The sequence below is a fragment of the Grammomys surdaster genome, unplaced genomic scaffold, assembly GCF_004785775.1.
Source record: "Grammomys surdaster isolate TR1022 unplaced genomic scaffold, NIH_TR_1.0 126076, whole genome shotgun sequence".
In the NCBI taxonomy this organism is placed as follows: domain Eukaryota; kingdom Metazoa; phylum Chordata; class Mammalia; order Rodentia; family Muridae; genus Grammomys; species Grammomys surdaster.
In genome coordinates, this window is record NW_021620885.1 from 1,362,347 (window position 1) to 1,379,225 (window position 16,879).

The 16,879-nt window shown below is 44.1% G+C and overlaps 1 protein-coding gene across 2 annotated transcripts in view; it reads right to left on the minus strand.

The window, feature by feature from the left end:
* Window positions 1-12,738, minus strand: part of Man2a1 (mannosidase alpha class 2A member 1) — a 170,032-nt gene extending 157,294 nt beyond the window's left edge. Inside the window, exon 1 of one of the 2 annotated variants that reach the window (XM_028755697.1) lies at window positions 11,616-12,178. In XM_028755697.1, the coding sequence (XP_028611530.1) occupies window positions 11,616-11,750 (135 nt within the window). In that variant the 5' untranslated portion in view covers window positions 11,751-12,178. Of the gene's footprint in view, window positions 1-11,615 lie in introns of both variants that reach the window. The other variant, XM_028755698.1, reaches the window with a different exon arrangement.
* Window positions 12,739-16,879: the final 4,141 nt, after the last annotated feature.

A 16,879-nucleotide genomic window follows, 5' to 3' on the forward strand; every position in this document is an offset into this window, starting at 1 on the left:
AATAAATAAATAAATAAATAAATAAATAAATAAATAAATAAATAAATGGTCCCATCAGGTGCTGTAAAGATGAGAAGGGTCCTTCTGGTTTCCTATTGAAAAGCATATCTGAAATGCTTCCTCCTGATAATGTGTTTTCATCGGTATGGTTCTCCATGTGCTAGTTTTTGACAAACTGAACACAGCTGCTTTATGTTACTAACATCTGCTGCATGATAATCTTAATGTAAAAAGTTCAGATTTTGGCTAGAAGAAATGTACTTGGCCCCAGGCTCGCCTCTCCTGGCACAATCTTGGAGTGAGCTCATTCTTATTTCGGTTCTGATGAGGCCCCAGTTCACACCACCTTCCTTCATCTCTCAGCCCGCTTGGCTATTTCCATCAATGTCCACTCTGTCATAAATAAAACCAAATTTGGCTTCACAGACTAGCTTGTCTTTCAAGCTATTTGTCTGCAAACAGTATGACTTGCCTCCAATATCCCAAAGAGGAAAAATCAAGGGAAAACGTATGACTCGAACCACCCATCCTTGTCCTTTACCATCCGCCAGAAAGGCCTGGTGTGCTCCTCACAAAATGTCTGTACACTTTTTCTCCTTTTTGTCTGCAGCCAATTCAATCCTGGAACAAAGATTTACTGCCTTATGTCTGTTCATTACCTCACACAGATTCTCAGCTGCCTTCCTGTTTCTAGGTCTTCCTACACACTGCTACCAGAATGATCGAGATTGAATATTCTCTTCACTCCCTTCCAGGTCTAAAATTTTCTACAAGATGAATACTCTAATACGGCCTCTCTCATGCAGCTTCCTGGTACATGGAGTGACTCTGAGAAGATTGCCTCCACCTGACTCCCAACTGGAGACTGACTCCAGGCAACGTGCAATGTCATCCTAAACTGCTCTCTTTGTTCATTTTTATTTTTGAGACAGGGTCTCTATGCAGCCCTCTCTGTTCTGGATGAAATTCACGGTGTAGACCAGGCTGCCCTCTCTGTTCTGAATGAAATTCAAGGTGTAGACCAGGCTGCCCTCTCTGTTCTGGATGAAATTCACGGTGTAGACCAGGCTGCCTTTGAACTCCAGGAGATCTGCCTGCCTCTGCCTTTGGAGTGCTGGGCTTAAAGGCATGTGGCACCACACCTTACTCCAAACAACCTCTTAAAACACCAAGACTTCTCGAGATCCAGTCAGTCTCCTCACGCCTTCTCAAATGCCCAAGTTCAAGACAGCAAGGCTGGAGAAGTGCTGTACTTGAGTCTAGCAAGGATGCTACTGCTGCCAAGACCAATTATGCACATTCAACTTCTCCCCTTCTTTCCAAGTCCAACGAACTTGGCCATCATTAGAACGCAGCTGTGTTTCTGAGTTCCCTTTTAAGTCTAGTCTTGAGAAATAAGAAAATGGACAACTGCATGCATGTCCCATCTAGAGTCCAGCAACCCACAGGGAACCCAGGACAGGCAGAGTATGAATGAAGGCCAGCGTCTGTACACATCTACATCACCAATGTCAAAAGGTTAGACGCCCTGATGACTCTTTGTTTCTTCACTCCTGTATCCCCAGGGTCTGCAACAGTCTGTATGGCACATAATCTCTGCACTGTATGCTTCCATACACTGCTAAGGTTTAGCATTCATTGAATATCTAACATGTGCCCAATATCATTCTAATCTCATTAACTCTAATGCAAAAGTGAAGGCACTTAGCTATCTGTTCCACATAAAATAATTATATTTCTCAAAATAACTTAAGAAGCCCTTTCTTTTTCGTTTTTATTTATTTATTTGGGATGGGGGTTATGAAGCACTTCTAAGTGAGAAGCACACCTAGGATGTCCACCGAAATCTCTATAAGATCTATCATCCTTCTAAGTTTGAGAACCTAGGCTCGTGATGGTGCATCAGAAAGGCCACTGACCATGCCCAGGTATATGTTGGCAATGACTGAGCACATTTCCAAGGCCTCATCCATGTCACCGAGTACCCATAGCTGGGGAAGACAGAAAGCAAACAAACAAACAAAGACTAAGTTAACCTGTGAACTCTCTCTTCCCTCAAGTTCTGTATCCACCTTTTGTGCATGACTCATCTAGGAGACAGATGATTGTCTAAAAAAAAAGTTTCGCTGTGAAACAGCAAATTGTACACTTTGCTCCATCACCCCAAGACAAGGATTCTGAGGAGGACCAGCCTTGGGCTTCCGTCCTTGAGTGTTTCAGTCTTCCTCTCCTCCAGAGAAAAGGTCCCACCCATGAATTCCACATCTGGGCACAAAGGAACTCAGAGTTTTACCACATCTATGCTGGCATGTCAACTGGTGTTGTCATTAGTTCAAGTCTCCAACCAGCCATACTGTTGAGATTTTACCTGGGTAGCTTCCCTGTCATATCTAAAAGATACATTGTCTCAATACACACCCTGAAATGTTCCCTGGGCCTCAGTGTAGGGTTGTTGTGTTGTAAATACAGCAACCCGCTGGTCAGATGTCTCCACATGCTGGCCAGCTGTGGCCTTCTGTAATGGGCTCCTTCTGCTGCAAAAAGCAACTTGCTTGGGAGGTGAGAGCTACAGGTGTCTGTGGATGTAAGCCATACATACAAGCTACACTGTAATCATGCCAGCAGATTACATTTATATATTTACACACATGCAGACACATACATACACACACACACACACACCTGTGAGCACTAATAATAGTTAAAGAAAAAGAAGCTATGATTTTGAAAGCAAGTTGGGAATATGGGAAGGGTTAAAGGGGGAGGGGAAGCAATGTAATTATATTTTAATTTTAAAACTGTTTTTAAAAAGAATGTAAACTCATTTCATTTTTTATGTAAGCATTCTACCACAAACAAAATGTTTTTAAGTCAAATAAAAAGCAAACAAATCAATCAATCAATCAACTGATAAAAGAACTCGGAGGGAACACAGTCAAGGATGCAGGAACCCAAGTGCCCACGCTGAAAGGAGCTTCTCATGGGAAAGGAGACAAAACAGAATTTACCCTCAATGTTAACCATGAACAACAAGCTGAAAGGGCAACATTTACTTCTTTTGATCCCACTAAACCCTGAGACTCTTAAGTATTGATACATGCTGAGCTGGAAAACTACTTTTAACAAAACAGGATGCAAGAGACAGGATTCAATGACTTCCGTTTCCTGTCAGTAACATAAAGGGAAAATAAATGAGAAATAGACATAGAAAACAAAAAGCTACCCAAGGAAGTCACAGTCCAGATGTGAAGGATATGCAAACAGCATGCTTCTAACAGCTGGAATCTACTATACAAGAATCCACTTGCCCAGACTTCAAGGGAAGCATATTTAAGAATGCAGCACATCCTCCCTTCCCAAGAGAGAAAACTATGTGACACAGTGAACAACACTATGCTATCAATATTTGCAATGTTCATTATGTTCAAACACTTTGATGTATTTTGATCACTAAACAAAAGATCATACACATTTACCAGGCACAACATGCTGCTTTGAAATGCCTATACATTTTGGAACTTTCAGTCAAGTTAACATATGTACACCTTCTCAAAGCACTTTTGTGATAAGAACCCTTAGAATCTACTCCCAGCAGTCTTGAAGACTGCTCTTATTCAGTTACCACAATATACAATAAATCTCTTAGGCTTATTCCTCTACAGGAAATTCTGTATATCCTTTGTTAATTGGTTTCCAACCTTTGTAGCTGATAGGCAGAGCTGGAAGACAGGAAGTCCTGGAATTAGATGCAAATGACTTAAAGCTGATGTGTGTCAAAAGGAAACAACAAACTGATGGTTCAAGGAATATGGAGATAGAGAGAAGACAAAGAATAAACAGGAAGATGGTTGAGACACACCGCTTTCCCCATCTGACAGGTAGGGAGTCAACAGCTCCTAAGGGTGACAGATCAGGAAGGCAAAGAGAGTTATATCCTTCTAAGTTATTGAGGATAGCAAGCAGAAGAATTAAGTACCAAACTAATATGTATAAGGCAGGGAGGAGAAAATCCCTCATCTTTTACAAAAGTAAGCATGAGCTCAAGACAGAATGACACGTTTTCCAGGTGTGCAAGCGAGTTTCGAGTTTCAGTGTGAGGAACAGAGCCCTCACTGAACTGAAGCCTCCTCAGAACCAGGATGGAAAGTGAACTGGGTTGGCCCGCAAAGAAGAGTTATCAACACACATCTCTCTGTTTTTGAGGAGGGGTTGTTTCTTTTATTATTTCCACATGTACCTATACCCTCACTAAAGGAGTTAAAAAACAGATTACTGCCAAGACTGCCAGTTCTCCTTATCCAAGATGAAATAGTTCACTAGAAAGAGCACAGCATAAGGTCTGGCTCAGGATCTTTTTTGCTCTTCATTAAAAATAATAATAATAATAATAATAATAATATTCTTAGACTGGAAAAGAAAGTCATCTGACAAATGCACAGAACACATACTAAAGGGGAAGAGAAAGAAAAAAAGACTTAAAATACCAGCCATGAACAGTGAGAAATGCCACATCCATTTGGTTCAGACCAAATGTACCATGGTTTAAGGACAATGGAACAACCTCTAGAGACACAACCAAGAAGAAAGTTATACATAAGCCTTAAGAGCAAGCAATGAAAGAGAAAAATGAATTATTCTTTAGTGAGCAGAATAACAGTCTAGATCCTGGGCAATTCTCTGGACCACAGAAATAATTGTCCTGTTCTGTATAAATAGTTTATGAAAGATACCCATGCGTGGTCTCTGTTTCAGCATTACTGTCTAACCTAAATATTCAGATTGCACTCTGTACTCCATCTGGGAGTCACAGCAGCAAGACTCAACAAAGTTATGGGTTCCGATCCTGAAAGTGTAGACTCATCCTGCTGGGTTTGTAGTGCAGAATACTCATGTACAGGGCAGTCCTCTAGCGAGAAACTTTCAACGTTTAGGGTCTAGTGGTACAGGCTGTAATCCTGGCTACTCTAGAGGCTGAGGCAGGAAGAAAATATGTTCAAGGCCTGTCTAAACTACAGTTGAGTTCTAGGCCAGGATATACAACTTTTTGAAGACCTTGCCTCAAAATAAAAAGGAGAAAAGGAGAAAGAGAAGGAGGCAGGGTGGTGATGGGATTGTGGCTCAGTGGGATAACACTCACCTAACATGTATAAGGCTCAAGGTTCAAATCCTAGCACACTAGTAATGCTAGTAATTAAATAAATAAATTTTAAATTTCAGGCGACATACAGGAAGTAAGTGTGTCACGCATCTCTGTACTCTAGCATGGACGGTCCATAAGGATACCTGGAATCTATGAGGCACGTAGATAAACACAAGTTTTGAACCCTGCCTTTAAGATACAAATATTGACCAATGCTTTTTTAGTAACAGTTTATAAAAATTTTATCTTCATGGACTCTATCTTTGCTTCAGTACACTGTCTGCCTCCAACAACAGAGAAGAATGGTTTAAATCCAGGATTACCTAATCTTTTCTGAAAAACATCAGGTAATAAGTATTTAAGGTTTTGTGGCTCAGAAGGTTTCTGCCCAACCACTTGACTGTTCTAAGAGGATTCACACACAACTAGCTATGGACATTCCATGAAATGAAATTATCTATTCAAAGATGTAAAAATCCTTTTTAGCTGTGGACCTACAAAGATACAAGGCCAATCTACCTCCCAGTCTTAGGTGTGAGGACACCAGAAAATGAAGACAGGCATGATGGTTTTGTATATGCTTTACCCAGGGAATGGTCCTATTAAGAGCTATGGCTTTGTTGGAGTAGATGTGTCACTGTGGGTGTGGGAAATAAGACCCTCATCCTAGCTGCCTGGAAGTCAGTCTTCCACTAGCAGTCTTCAAATGAAGATGTAGGACTCTTAGCTCTGCCTGCAACCATGCCTGCCTGGATGCTGCCATGCTCTTACCTTAACAATAATGGACTGAACCTCTGAACATGTAAGCCAGCCCCAATTAAATGTCATCCTTATAAGACTTGCCTTGGTCCATGGTGTCTGTTCACAGCAGTAAAACCCTGACTAAAACAAGAGGGACTTGCTAAGAACCTCACTGTTTCCTGTTTATCTCCCATCCTGTCTTTAAAGTCGTTGTTTGGAAGACAGGCTGCAGTGAACATTTGCCCTCCCAAACCCCACTTCTTCCCATCTCAAGAAGGCACACAAAATGCATCAGCCAGATCATAACATTGAACAAAAAGAAATCCAAGCTGAGAAAACTTCAGACTTTCAGATAATGCCCATAAGTGATCTGTATATCTTACCTCCCCATTCTAAATGGAAAGGAGAATAAATCTGGACTTCTTCCAACCTCCAATGAGCTTGGAGAAAGCAAAACCACCTAATAGCTATGATGTGAACAGGGCGCTTTTATCAGAACGTGTAGGTCCAATTAGTAAAGGTAGGTTAGCTTTCCCATTTTTTCTTTACCTTCTATACGAACATAATTTATCCTTATGCTTTCTGTAACGTATTGCATCCTAGCTATGTAACTGAATTTTAGGTACCCAGAGAAAGAATACAGTGTGAGCATCTAAATATACCTCTTAGCCTTCTGAGCATTAAAACCAGGACCTTTCAGTCTCGCTTTCCTAAAATGCAAAATGCCCAGAAAGTACACTGTGTATTAAAAAACAGGCCTTTGTCCAGACCACTGCCAAACTGATTTTCAGTAGGGACAGTTGTCCCCAAAACAGAAGCTATTTATATCTAGCAGATGTCTGAGAAGATTTTTTTGATTGCTACAAATGGGGGCAAGAAAAAAGACAAGTGGCTGCATTTATATACTAGGAAGAGAACGGGGTACTGCCAGATACCCTACCACACAGACATAAGCCTCAACACCAAAGAATTGTCTGACCCAAATATCAACAGCAAAGAGTTATAAAACTCTGGAATGGAGGAGGAAAGATAGTATATACAGTTATAAACTCAAGCACCTCTACCTAGGGCTTTTCCTTAGGAGATACTTTGTTAGACTTAGGATACTTTGTTAGATACTTGTTATCTGCATAAAAATATAAATGATATTACCTTAAACACACACTCTCTCCAATATTCTATCTAGTCTTACTCAACACACAATTTATTCAAATCAAGTAACTTACTTCTTCTGTATCAGGAGGCAAAACCAACAATATTCACTAAAGGACAGGGTGTGAGCTCCATTTCAGTGCAGTCAGTTCTCAAAGCCTGAACTTGAACATGGTTTCAACCATGAAACTAGGAAGGGCTTAGGAAGGGCAATTAAAACACGTTTGGATTCAAGTGTTCTGCTTCCTCCGATCAATCTTCTATCAACTACTATAAAAGGAGGTGAAGGTCTCCACTTTATAGCATCCCTCTCTGTAGTTCTGGAGAAACACTTAGAAGCAAGAGGCTGCCACATCAGGCACTTGACCGCAAAGGAACAAGGTCCAGAAATATAACAAACCCTTTAGAAATCAGAAACCACAGTTCACAGCAGATGAATAGCCTTTGATTTTCTTAAAGAGTTTTTTTAAGAAATAGGGAAACAACCAGGGGGAACTGAGGTCTCAGAACAGAGAAAACTGGAGAATGGAAGGGACTGGCAAAAACAACCCCTCAGTTTTCTAGGTGAAAGTTTTAACATCACAAAAACAACAGCAAGCTCAGAGTAAAAACCACACAAAAGTGGTGCTTCATCAATGTTCTGTCCAGAGCACACAAATCCCTTAAGGCTAATGAATGACTAATGGAACAACAATCCCCTTTCAGTAAATGCAATCACAACACCTGTTATAAAAGCCTTTTATGGCATCTGGTCCAGGTTTTTTCCCAGAAGCTCAAATCTGAGACCTGTACTTTGCAGAGGAGTCCCAGAGACTACTCTGATCTCTGGAGGGGCTGGAGATGGTCCACTCTCTGGAGGGGCTGGAGATGGTCCACTCTCTGGAGGGGCTGGAGATGGTCCACCTCACAATACTTACGAGTTCTTCAATTTCTAATTATGATTACAATCAAAGCTCCATCCTTTCCCAAAAGTCCTAGATCTCAACCTGTGCTCCCTAAACAAACCCCAGGAGCAAGGGTGGTTGTCCTAAATACAGTGCACTGGGGGGGGGGGGGGGGCGGAGTGTAGGAGATCACTTTATTAGCTATCATGCCTCAGACTAAACAATTTTTAAAAAAACAAGGAAGCAGCAGCCAGGTGATGAAAATCTCATCACACTTAACTGCTGTGGATCAATTTTTTTAACATGTTCTTCGTTGGACTCAAAAATCACAGGTGTGGTTTTGCTTGTGTAAGGGTGTTTGCTTATGCCTACATAGCTTAGGCTGGCCCCAGGACATGCACCAATACTCCTGCCTCAGTTTCCCAAGTGCTAAAAGATGCCAGTGGTGTGAAGCATTTACGCATACTTCTATACATACATCTTGTCGAAAAATTCTTTGTTTTGTTTTGTTTTTTTAAGGCATCAAAATTTGTATAACAGCTTTCAAATCAACTACTTCAACACATTTTCCTTTTCCCCACTTGATAAATGTTCTCTGAGCCCAGAGATCAAGACTGGACTTGGCCTGCACATTTTCATGACTCTCCAACTTCAGGTGTTCAAAAGCAACTTCAGTCCCTACATCATGTGATACAGTAGCTATAGACAGACTCTTTGTTATACAAATCTTAACTCTTTAGATATGAGCATGAGACTAGGAAGTTTTCCTGATGTGCACACTAGACTGCCTGTTGGAATGACCAGCCCTTCCAGGGAGATGTACCACTTCTTCACCCTATCTGCTGATTTTCTCATAGCTAGCATAAAATATTTTCAAAGCACTAGGCCTGGCCCACCTCTCATGCAGACTGGAGGCTTGTTTTTACTTTTTTTTAAAGTTGAGATCAAATAACCCTAAAAATGTAGGCCACCTGCTGCCTTGGCCTTAAAGGAATTCTTAAAGTAACTCTGAGAGAAAGCCCTCTAAGGGTGTTCCTTAGGCAGGCCACACTCAGGGTGTGGGGGGAGGGGTTGGGGAGGGGGAGGGGCATAGCTGGGTAGGTGTCTGCCCTTGCTCCAGGACTGAACAGGTGGCAGGAAACAGAGTGACTAAAGAAGGTAAAAGAACAAAAGTTCAAAGACCAGCAAAAACAGATTGCTCTCAACCCGGGATGACCTAAAAATACAGTTTGCAAACTAAATGGACCACATACCTTACTGAAAGTTTCCACATCAGGAGAAAGAAACTAGAATGGACAATATAACCTTTCTAGTTGAGTAGATACAGAACACCAAACTCGGCATACACTGACAAAATTAGCTCTACTGAAACTCAAGAATTCCTATCAAAACCTGTTTCAAGAAACGAGGTGCAACATAGTTTTGCTATGCTTGGGACTGTTGTGAGATTAAGGTTAACATACAGTTTAGAAAAATGAAAGAATGTCCATGTTTGGATGCTCTGTTTCGTAATGGTTTGTATCATAATGTCTGGCTGTAAGAGTAAGTTAGAAGACTCTCTGGGAAAGCATAAATCTGAAGCACTGAATGTTTCAGCAAAAGGACCACATTCACTTTGTCTTCAAAATAAAACTTACTTTTCCAGGAGGGGGAAGTCAAAAGCTAAGTCGCCACCAGCAAGCCTATTTCTGTTCTACACAATTCTGGCAACAGGCAGGCTGGAATCCAGCTCCAGCAAGATGATTCCAGGAGGCAAGACAACTTTGTGACTCTGAGACTACACTCTGAGAGCTGACTGTTCAAGTCCCAGATTTTGTCTATGTGACCTTGGGCTCAGGAATCTCTCTAAGCCTCAGTTCTGCACCAATTGAATGGTAGCTGGAGAGATAAGTTCATCATATGAAGCTAATGTCAACCACATGAGACTTACTAAGAGGGCTTATGGAATTTATCTACTAGGAGATTCAACGGCCCGCCTATTCTAAACCTCTGTACAATGCAGTCCAGATAAAAAACAGAGGATGCCACTCTCAACCCACCCCCCTCACTGAATAGACAACACACCTTTGCAGGCACTTCTGAAGCCACCACCACTGCTCTCTGCCAAATGCTGTACGCGATAGGCAGACCTTCAACTTCTCAGTGAGCTGGGGGTTCATACGAAAATAGGAGAACCAACTGCCTGAGATTTCTCAGTAACAGAATGAGTCACTAGCTGCTTTAGAAACAGAAGGAAATGTCAAGGTTGCCAGAGAACCCCGTGCAGATGTTTGCATAAATCATGTTCAAGTGATCACCCAGCCAAAGTCAGAGGCCATTAGTAAGACATCACTGGGTAAGAAGAGTTCCATCTATATATTTCCTGCAAAGGAGAAAACTCTGAAAATGAGGTTGGGAGAACAGTCTGTTTAATTCCAAAATTAGAGAGCTCATGGGACAAAGCTCAGACCTCCTGGGCCCTGGCTGCCAGGATTTACCTGTTGTCAAACTGTGTACTCCAGCCTCATCCACAAGGCTGGTGCAAACTCCAAGTTCAAAATTTAAAGGCAGCAGAGACCACTCGTTACATGTTTTCTCTCTCATCCTCTGTAGGAGAAGCAGAAGCTGCAAATATCTGGAAACACCTGCAGCCAGTTTTTTAATTCCACACTTTAAAAAAATACTTCTGGTGCTGTTTACTAACGTCAGAATCCCTAAGTCCTCGTTTTAGTTTCATAATACTTCACGTAAAGCTTGTACTTTCATTTAAATTTCCACCGAGCCATTGACCCTAGCATATCAGAAGACATGGCAAGGTCTACTTTCAGTCATTTAAACTGTAACATTAAAAAAAAAAAGCAAAACATCAGCCGTATTCGGGTAGGTTGTAGATTTCTCTGGTCGACTAGTTGTTGTCAACACTTGGATTCTTCAGATTTCTCCACACATCTGCTTCCACTAAAATGTGTGTATGTCAACAGCAAAGGGCTGTAAAGGCCACTCGCAATTGCTATGTGGCCACCTCCCAAACAGGACCTATAGCATCCATTTCTTTATTTTTAGTAACTTTTCCTGAAAGACTTCGGGTGGGTCGTTTGTTCAACTCCTCTGCCAGTTTGACTACCCCGCAGAGAACTGAGCGCCGCACAGCTTCCAGTAGGAGTATAACAGGCGCTTCCCCTTTCTGCTCCAAATCAACCCGAGGTAATAGCTGAAGCATGACGCCACTAAAATCAACCCTACTATCCATATCTCAAAGGGCTGCGACAGGAAATAAACTTTTTATCTCTTAAGAGACAGTGAAAAAGGCAGGGGTCAGAAACAGAAATCTGCCTAGGTGGGCTGTCTTCAATCAATTTCCGCGCCTCGGTGCGCTTAAGGATCTGGAAAGCCTCTGGCAGCTTAACCCTGAGCTAGCTTAGGGACAACACTCGCGCCGGTTCCCCACCAGCAGGTGGCCGAGGCCACTTCCACAGGCCCGGGTGCGAATGTGGGAACATGGCTACTTCTGCCCAGCTCCGAGGCTGCCACTGCATAATACCCAGCACTTTGCGAACTCAGCGGTCCGAGCGCAGCAGAACCTCCGAAAGCCGGATGAGGCTCCGCGGGTCGTTGGTCCTCGGGTGCGGCCTCACCCTGCCCCGGCGCCGAGCGTCGGCGGGAAGAAGTACGAGCCCTCGGGCTGGCCCTCCAGCCTGCGTTCGCCACAAGGTGCTTACCTGCGGGAAGGAGCCCTCCTGGCGCGGGCCCCGAGGGTAGTCCAAGTGACCCCTGTCCAGCATCAGGTAGAGTGAGAAGATTACGACGCAGAAGATCGCGCTTCCGAACACGGTGAACTGGCGGCTCAACTTCATTTTCCTCGATGGACTCGATGCCAGGACGCGGTCCTCACCCAAAGGAGGCGAAGGACTGAGGACTCCAGCCGGCGACTGCCGAGGGATCGTTGCTGCGGGCTGCACAACCTTCGCGCGCTACAGCGCGAGTCCCGGCTGCGCTCCGCACCTCGTCTCCGGAGCTACCACGCGCCCTCGGCCTACGCCCTGGCCCGCTGCCCTCCCCGGGGCTGGCCGTCCCTGGAAGGCGAACTCCTGAGGAGCAAGGCAAAGGTCCCCATAAACTTGTTTTCCTGCAGGGGAGCGATACCCCGTAGGGCGGGCGGAGCAGTCAGAGGAGAGGTCTCTGCCCGACTTCCTGCCACCACCGCCGCCACGACCGAGTCGGCAGGAAAAGTTTTCTCGACAAGGGCAGGCGTGTCCTCCGCACCCAGAGAACGCGCGGGTTCCGCGGCTCCGGGGCCGAGCGTGCGGCGCTGGGAGCGAGGAGCGCGCGGAAGAAGGAACTGGACCTGGAGGCGCCGTGCCCCACAACTTAGCGCCGGGACACCCAGGCCCACCCCCGCAACACCGCCCCCGTGTCCCCGCCGGAGCCCCTTCCTGCCGCGGCTACTGCGGGGGCCCGGCCGGAGTGCACCCTGTGCGCCGGGGCGCTGCAATCCAGGACTTTGCTCAGGGTGTGCGTCCGATCCCCGGCCTCTCCCGGCCCCCGCCGCCCCTACCTTCCCCCTCGCGGGCCCGGGCTGCACGCGGAGGGCGCAGGGGGCGGGCGGCGCCGGGAGGAGGCAAGCAGAGCGAGGAGGAGAGGACGGTCCCCGGAGAGGAGCCCGCTCCAGCTGCAGCCGTAGAGCACCCCCTCCTTCCCGCCCCGAGAAGGCGGCGATGGCGGCGGCAGCCGCGAAAGGAAGAGCCGGTTCCCCAGCACCGCTCGGCGCTCCAGTACCGCCCGCCACGAGCCGGAGGAGACGGCGGCGGCGGCGCGGCGGCCGTTGGGTCAATAGGCGCCCGCAGCCCTGGAGCTGGGCAGCCGGCTGCCCCCGCCCCCTCCCGACGCGCCGGGATGAGGGGGCGGGCCCCCTGGCGCCCAATCACAGCGCGCCGCCCGCCAGGCCCGCCCAGCGCCTGCCTCACTGGGCCCTGACAGTAGGAAGACCTCAAGAGGCTTCAGTGACAAGGGAGGCGCCTTTGCAGGAATTGAGGCCAGCGGAGAGGTGCCTCCAAGGGCTCCAATAGCCTACGTTCCAGAGCGGCTGTGGTTCATTCCCCAGATTCCATCTTCTGGTCGTGTCTTCTATCCATGAACGCCCAGATCAGCGTGCCTCGGAAGGGTCCGTGAAGGGCTGTAAGGAAAGGTAGACAAGAAATCTGAGGAGCCTTTTTGAACTCATCTTTTCATTCTTGCTTTTGACGACATCCTGGTGAAATCTGGGAGACGGAAGGCTGACAAAGCCTCTTGTAGAAGATGTAGACATCTGGAGAGAAAATCTAGCAAGAGTGGGATCTGAGAAATGCTTGGACCCACTATTGAATTATGGTCTCTCAGCTCCAAATTCACCCTTTTCCACTGCACTGTGAAAATGAATCTGGGCCTTTTAAGGAGGTTTCTCTTCGCCCTTCTGGGACACTGTGTCAGTAGAGGGTGCTGAAGAGACATTACAGGAAATAAAGGAACTTGCTTCCTGGTTCTAGTACATCTGAGAAGCAGTTTCTTTTAGCATACCTGGCTTTTTCAAATCCCAAGCTCCTTGATGGTTTGGCCATGGATACTTTCCTGGCACCCTATTAACAATGTATAGCAAGTTCGGGGACAGTATTTCAGTGGTGTCTTTGCTCTTCAATTAACAGCCTCCATAAAATCTCTAACTTAGCCCTTGACTGGATCTGAAGCCCATCTTTTGGGGGGTCCTTTATCAGTTCAAGAGGTAATTAGAAGGCTTGCTCTTCACAGTTGCTGTCTATATTCTCTCTGGTTTTCTTTTTGCTGGTGAATCCCTATTAAGTTAAGAATTCGTTTTATTACACCCTCCATGTCCAGGAAGTAGACCCAAGAGATAGACCCACAAAACGGATTTAAAGGTCAAGTTGGTTGACTAGAGCTCATTGCCAAAGGAAAATCGAGTGGTAATTCGGGTCATGAAAAGCATCACAGTTAATTAAGCAATCCCCTGTGGTTGATTCTGATGATGTGCCAGTGGAGGAAGTACATGGGGACGAGCTGACAGCTACTAAAGTGACGTTGTAACAATGGAGGAGGGAGGCATTGGGCTGCTTTTGAGTGCTTAGAAGAAAATGGCAAGGTTCGGTCCATCAGCTCTCGTAAGGTATGAGGATCAAAGAGATTCCGCTTGTAGCAAGGAGAACTATATAATTGAAGATCAAATGCTCTTTTTTGGTCTTGGAGTTACTAACTTATTGTTACTATTGAATTCTCAGATATGGCAAGTTTTTTTTTCCTTCCTCTAAAAAGCTGATGGATTGATTTGTGAATGATAAAATCCTAAAATTTAAAATGTGTCAGACAAGGCTAGGACTAGCAGTTCTGTCCTGTATGACCCATCTCATCCCCCAACACAGACCTGTGCAGTCTAAGCCCCCCTTTCCAGGAGAATCAGGTTGTCATTCTGTCGCTAAGCAGACTGGGTTTCCTTTGTTTGAAAACCTTGGGCTGGAGAGATAGATGGTTTGGTGGTTAAGAACATTGGCTATTTGTCTAGACCCATGGTTCTAGACCTGTGGGTCTTGACCCCTTTGGAGACTGACCAACCCTTTCACAAGAGTCACCTCAGATAGTTTACATTACGATCCATAACTGTTGTAAAATTATGAAGTAGCAGCAAAAATAATATATGGCTAGAGATCACCACAACATGAGGAACTGTGGTAAAGGGTGGAAGTGCTAGGAAGGTTGCGAGCCACTGATCTAAATAAAGGACCTGGGTCTGTACCCACATGGCAGCTCAGTAAGCCATTCCTCATTCTCATAGAGATCTGGTACCTTCTGGTCTCTTTGAACTAATCATACATGTTTTGCCTAGACATACATGCAGGCAAAACATCCATATACTGAAAAATGTTTTTAAAAACTTGCCATCTTTCAGGTTTGGGGATTGTATGCATACTTTTTTTTTTTTTTTTCTGAAATACTCATCTGTTCATGGAAGTCTACCAGAAGTGGTTGTCCTTATCTGGGCAGATTCCTTGATGTGAAATTCACATCTTTCCCAAAAATCACCACAACCAACTACCTGAGAATATGATCACATTGTAGTGTGTTCTTGTGGAATTGAATGGAGCAATAATTCACACACCAAAATAACTACAATTGTGTCTAATATATGTTGGCAAAAATCTGGGAACAATGTATAGAAATGGTTTCTAAAGATATGGGGCCATGAAAGACAGAATGTAACACAATGTAGCGAAAATGTATCACTACTCTGGACTGGAAGGGTAGTTCAGTGGTTAAGAGCATTTGTTGCTCCTGCAGAGGGCTCAGGTTGTGTTCTCAGCACCAATTTGACAATTTGAAACCCTGACTCCAGCTCCAGAGGATCTGATGCCCTCCTATGGCCTCCTTGGGCAGTGCGTGTATATGATGCACAGATACACCTGCAAGCAAATGCACCAATATACCGAAAATAAGAATCAATACATTTTTAAATGTATTTCTACTCTCAAGCATTCAGCTTATGCAGCTCAAGGTGACTTGACTGCTGGATAGTGTATGAGATTGAGATGCCAGAGCTTCGAGGCATGGAGTGGAAAAGGAAACCCAACGATTTAGAGGAAAGCAGATATTGTACTGGGTTTATCACATGCAGCTTGCAAGCCCGTGCCCCAGCTGTGTGCCATACAGTAACACAGAAGATACACCCTTTATTGAAGTTTTGAGAAAAGGTAGGGGGACTCTGTGGCTACTTCCTTGGGCTAGGCATGGCCGTAGACAATGGTTCAGCTGGCCTACCTGATTTGCATGACAGGGGTCCAGATAGCAGAGGCCAAACAGTGCTTAAGCAACAGACAGAGTAGACTCATTTGTCTTCAGAGTAGCAACCTACCTGGGCCCACAGAGATGTCCTCAGAAAGTAACATATAGGCAACCTGAATAGGATATCACTTATTTTCAACAGGCAGGACTCTAGATCAGTTAACTAAGGTCCGACTTTAGTTGCCCTAGTAGAGAGGTGTAAACCTTCAGTCAGCTTTCAGACCTAAGTCACCCCACAGACCTAGAATCATTTGGTTGCCATCTCAGGAAAGACCTTGTGCTGTAACCACAATACACAAACAAAATGGCATATCACTTTGCAGGAATAGGAGACATTGTTTATTTAGTGTAGGAACTGTACATTCACAAATTCAAACGAAGCCATAAAGTTGGAGTCCTAATCTAATCTAATTGGTGTCCTTGTAAGAGAGAAACACACTGTAACTGACATGATGCAAAACACGACCATCTCATGGCATGACTCTAAGTGGTGAGAGACACACCAACTCTACCACACTTTGGTGGAAGGACTGCTGGCCTTGGGACTCTGAGAAAATATATTTAGGTTATTTGTGGCACCGTATCTCATTGTGACAGCCTTGGTATGTGTGGACTGATACAGAAAGCAGCCACTCACCTAGCATATAATATATAACAAAATCATACAATTCATTAAAAAAAAATTGTTTAAATAGGTAAGGGACCTACATAAATATTTCTCCGTAGAAGACATATAAATACTATATAGCTATATTTTTAGCTATATTTTTATTTATAGCTATATTTTTTATATTTTATGTTTTATTATTTATATTATAAATGTCCTATAAATAGGACATATATTATATTTTACTATTTTATATTTTTATATATTATATTTTTATTTTTATTTATAGCTATATTTTTTCAAAAAGTGTTCAACAACATGAATCATCATAGACTTACATATTAAAATCACAATAGATGTTACTTCATACTTGCTATGATAGTTTTGGAAATAAGTAATATTATTAAGGGTATGGTATAAAGGGGGCCCTTGTAAACTGTTGGAGGGATTTCAAACTGGCATGTCAATAGAAACAATTTGTAGTAAACACAGTTTCAGACAGCACTGTAGAAATCAGTACACTTTATGGAAAACAGTATGAATGTTCCCTGCATA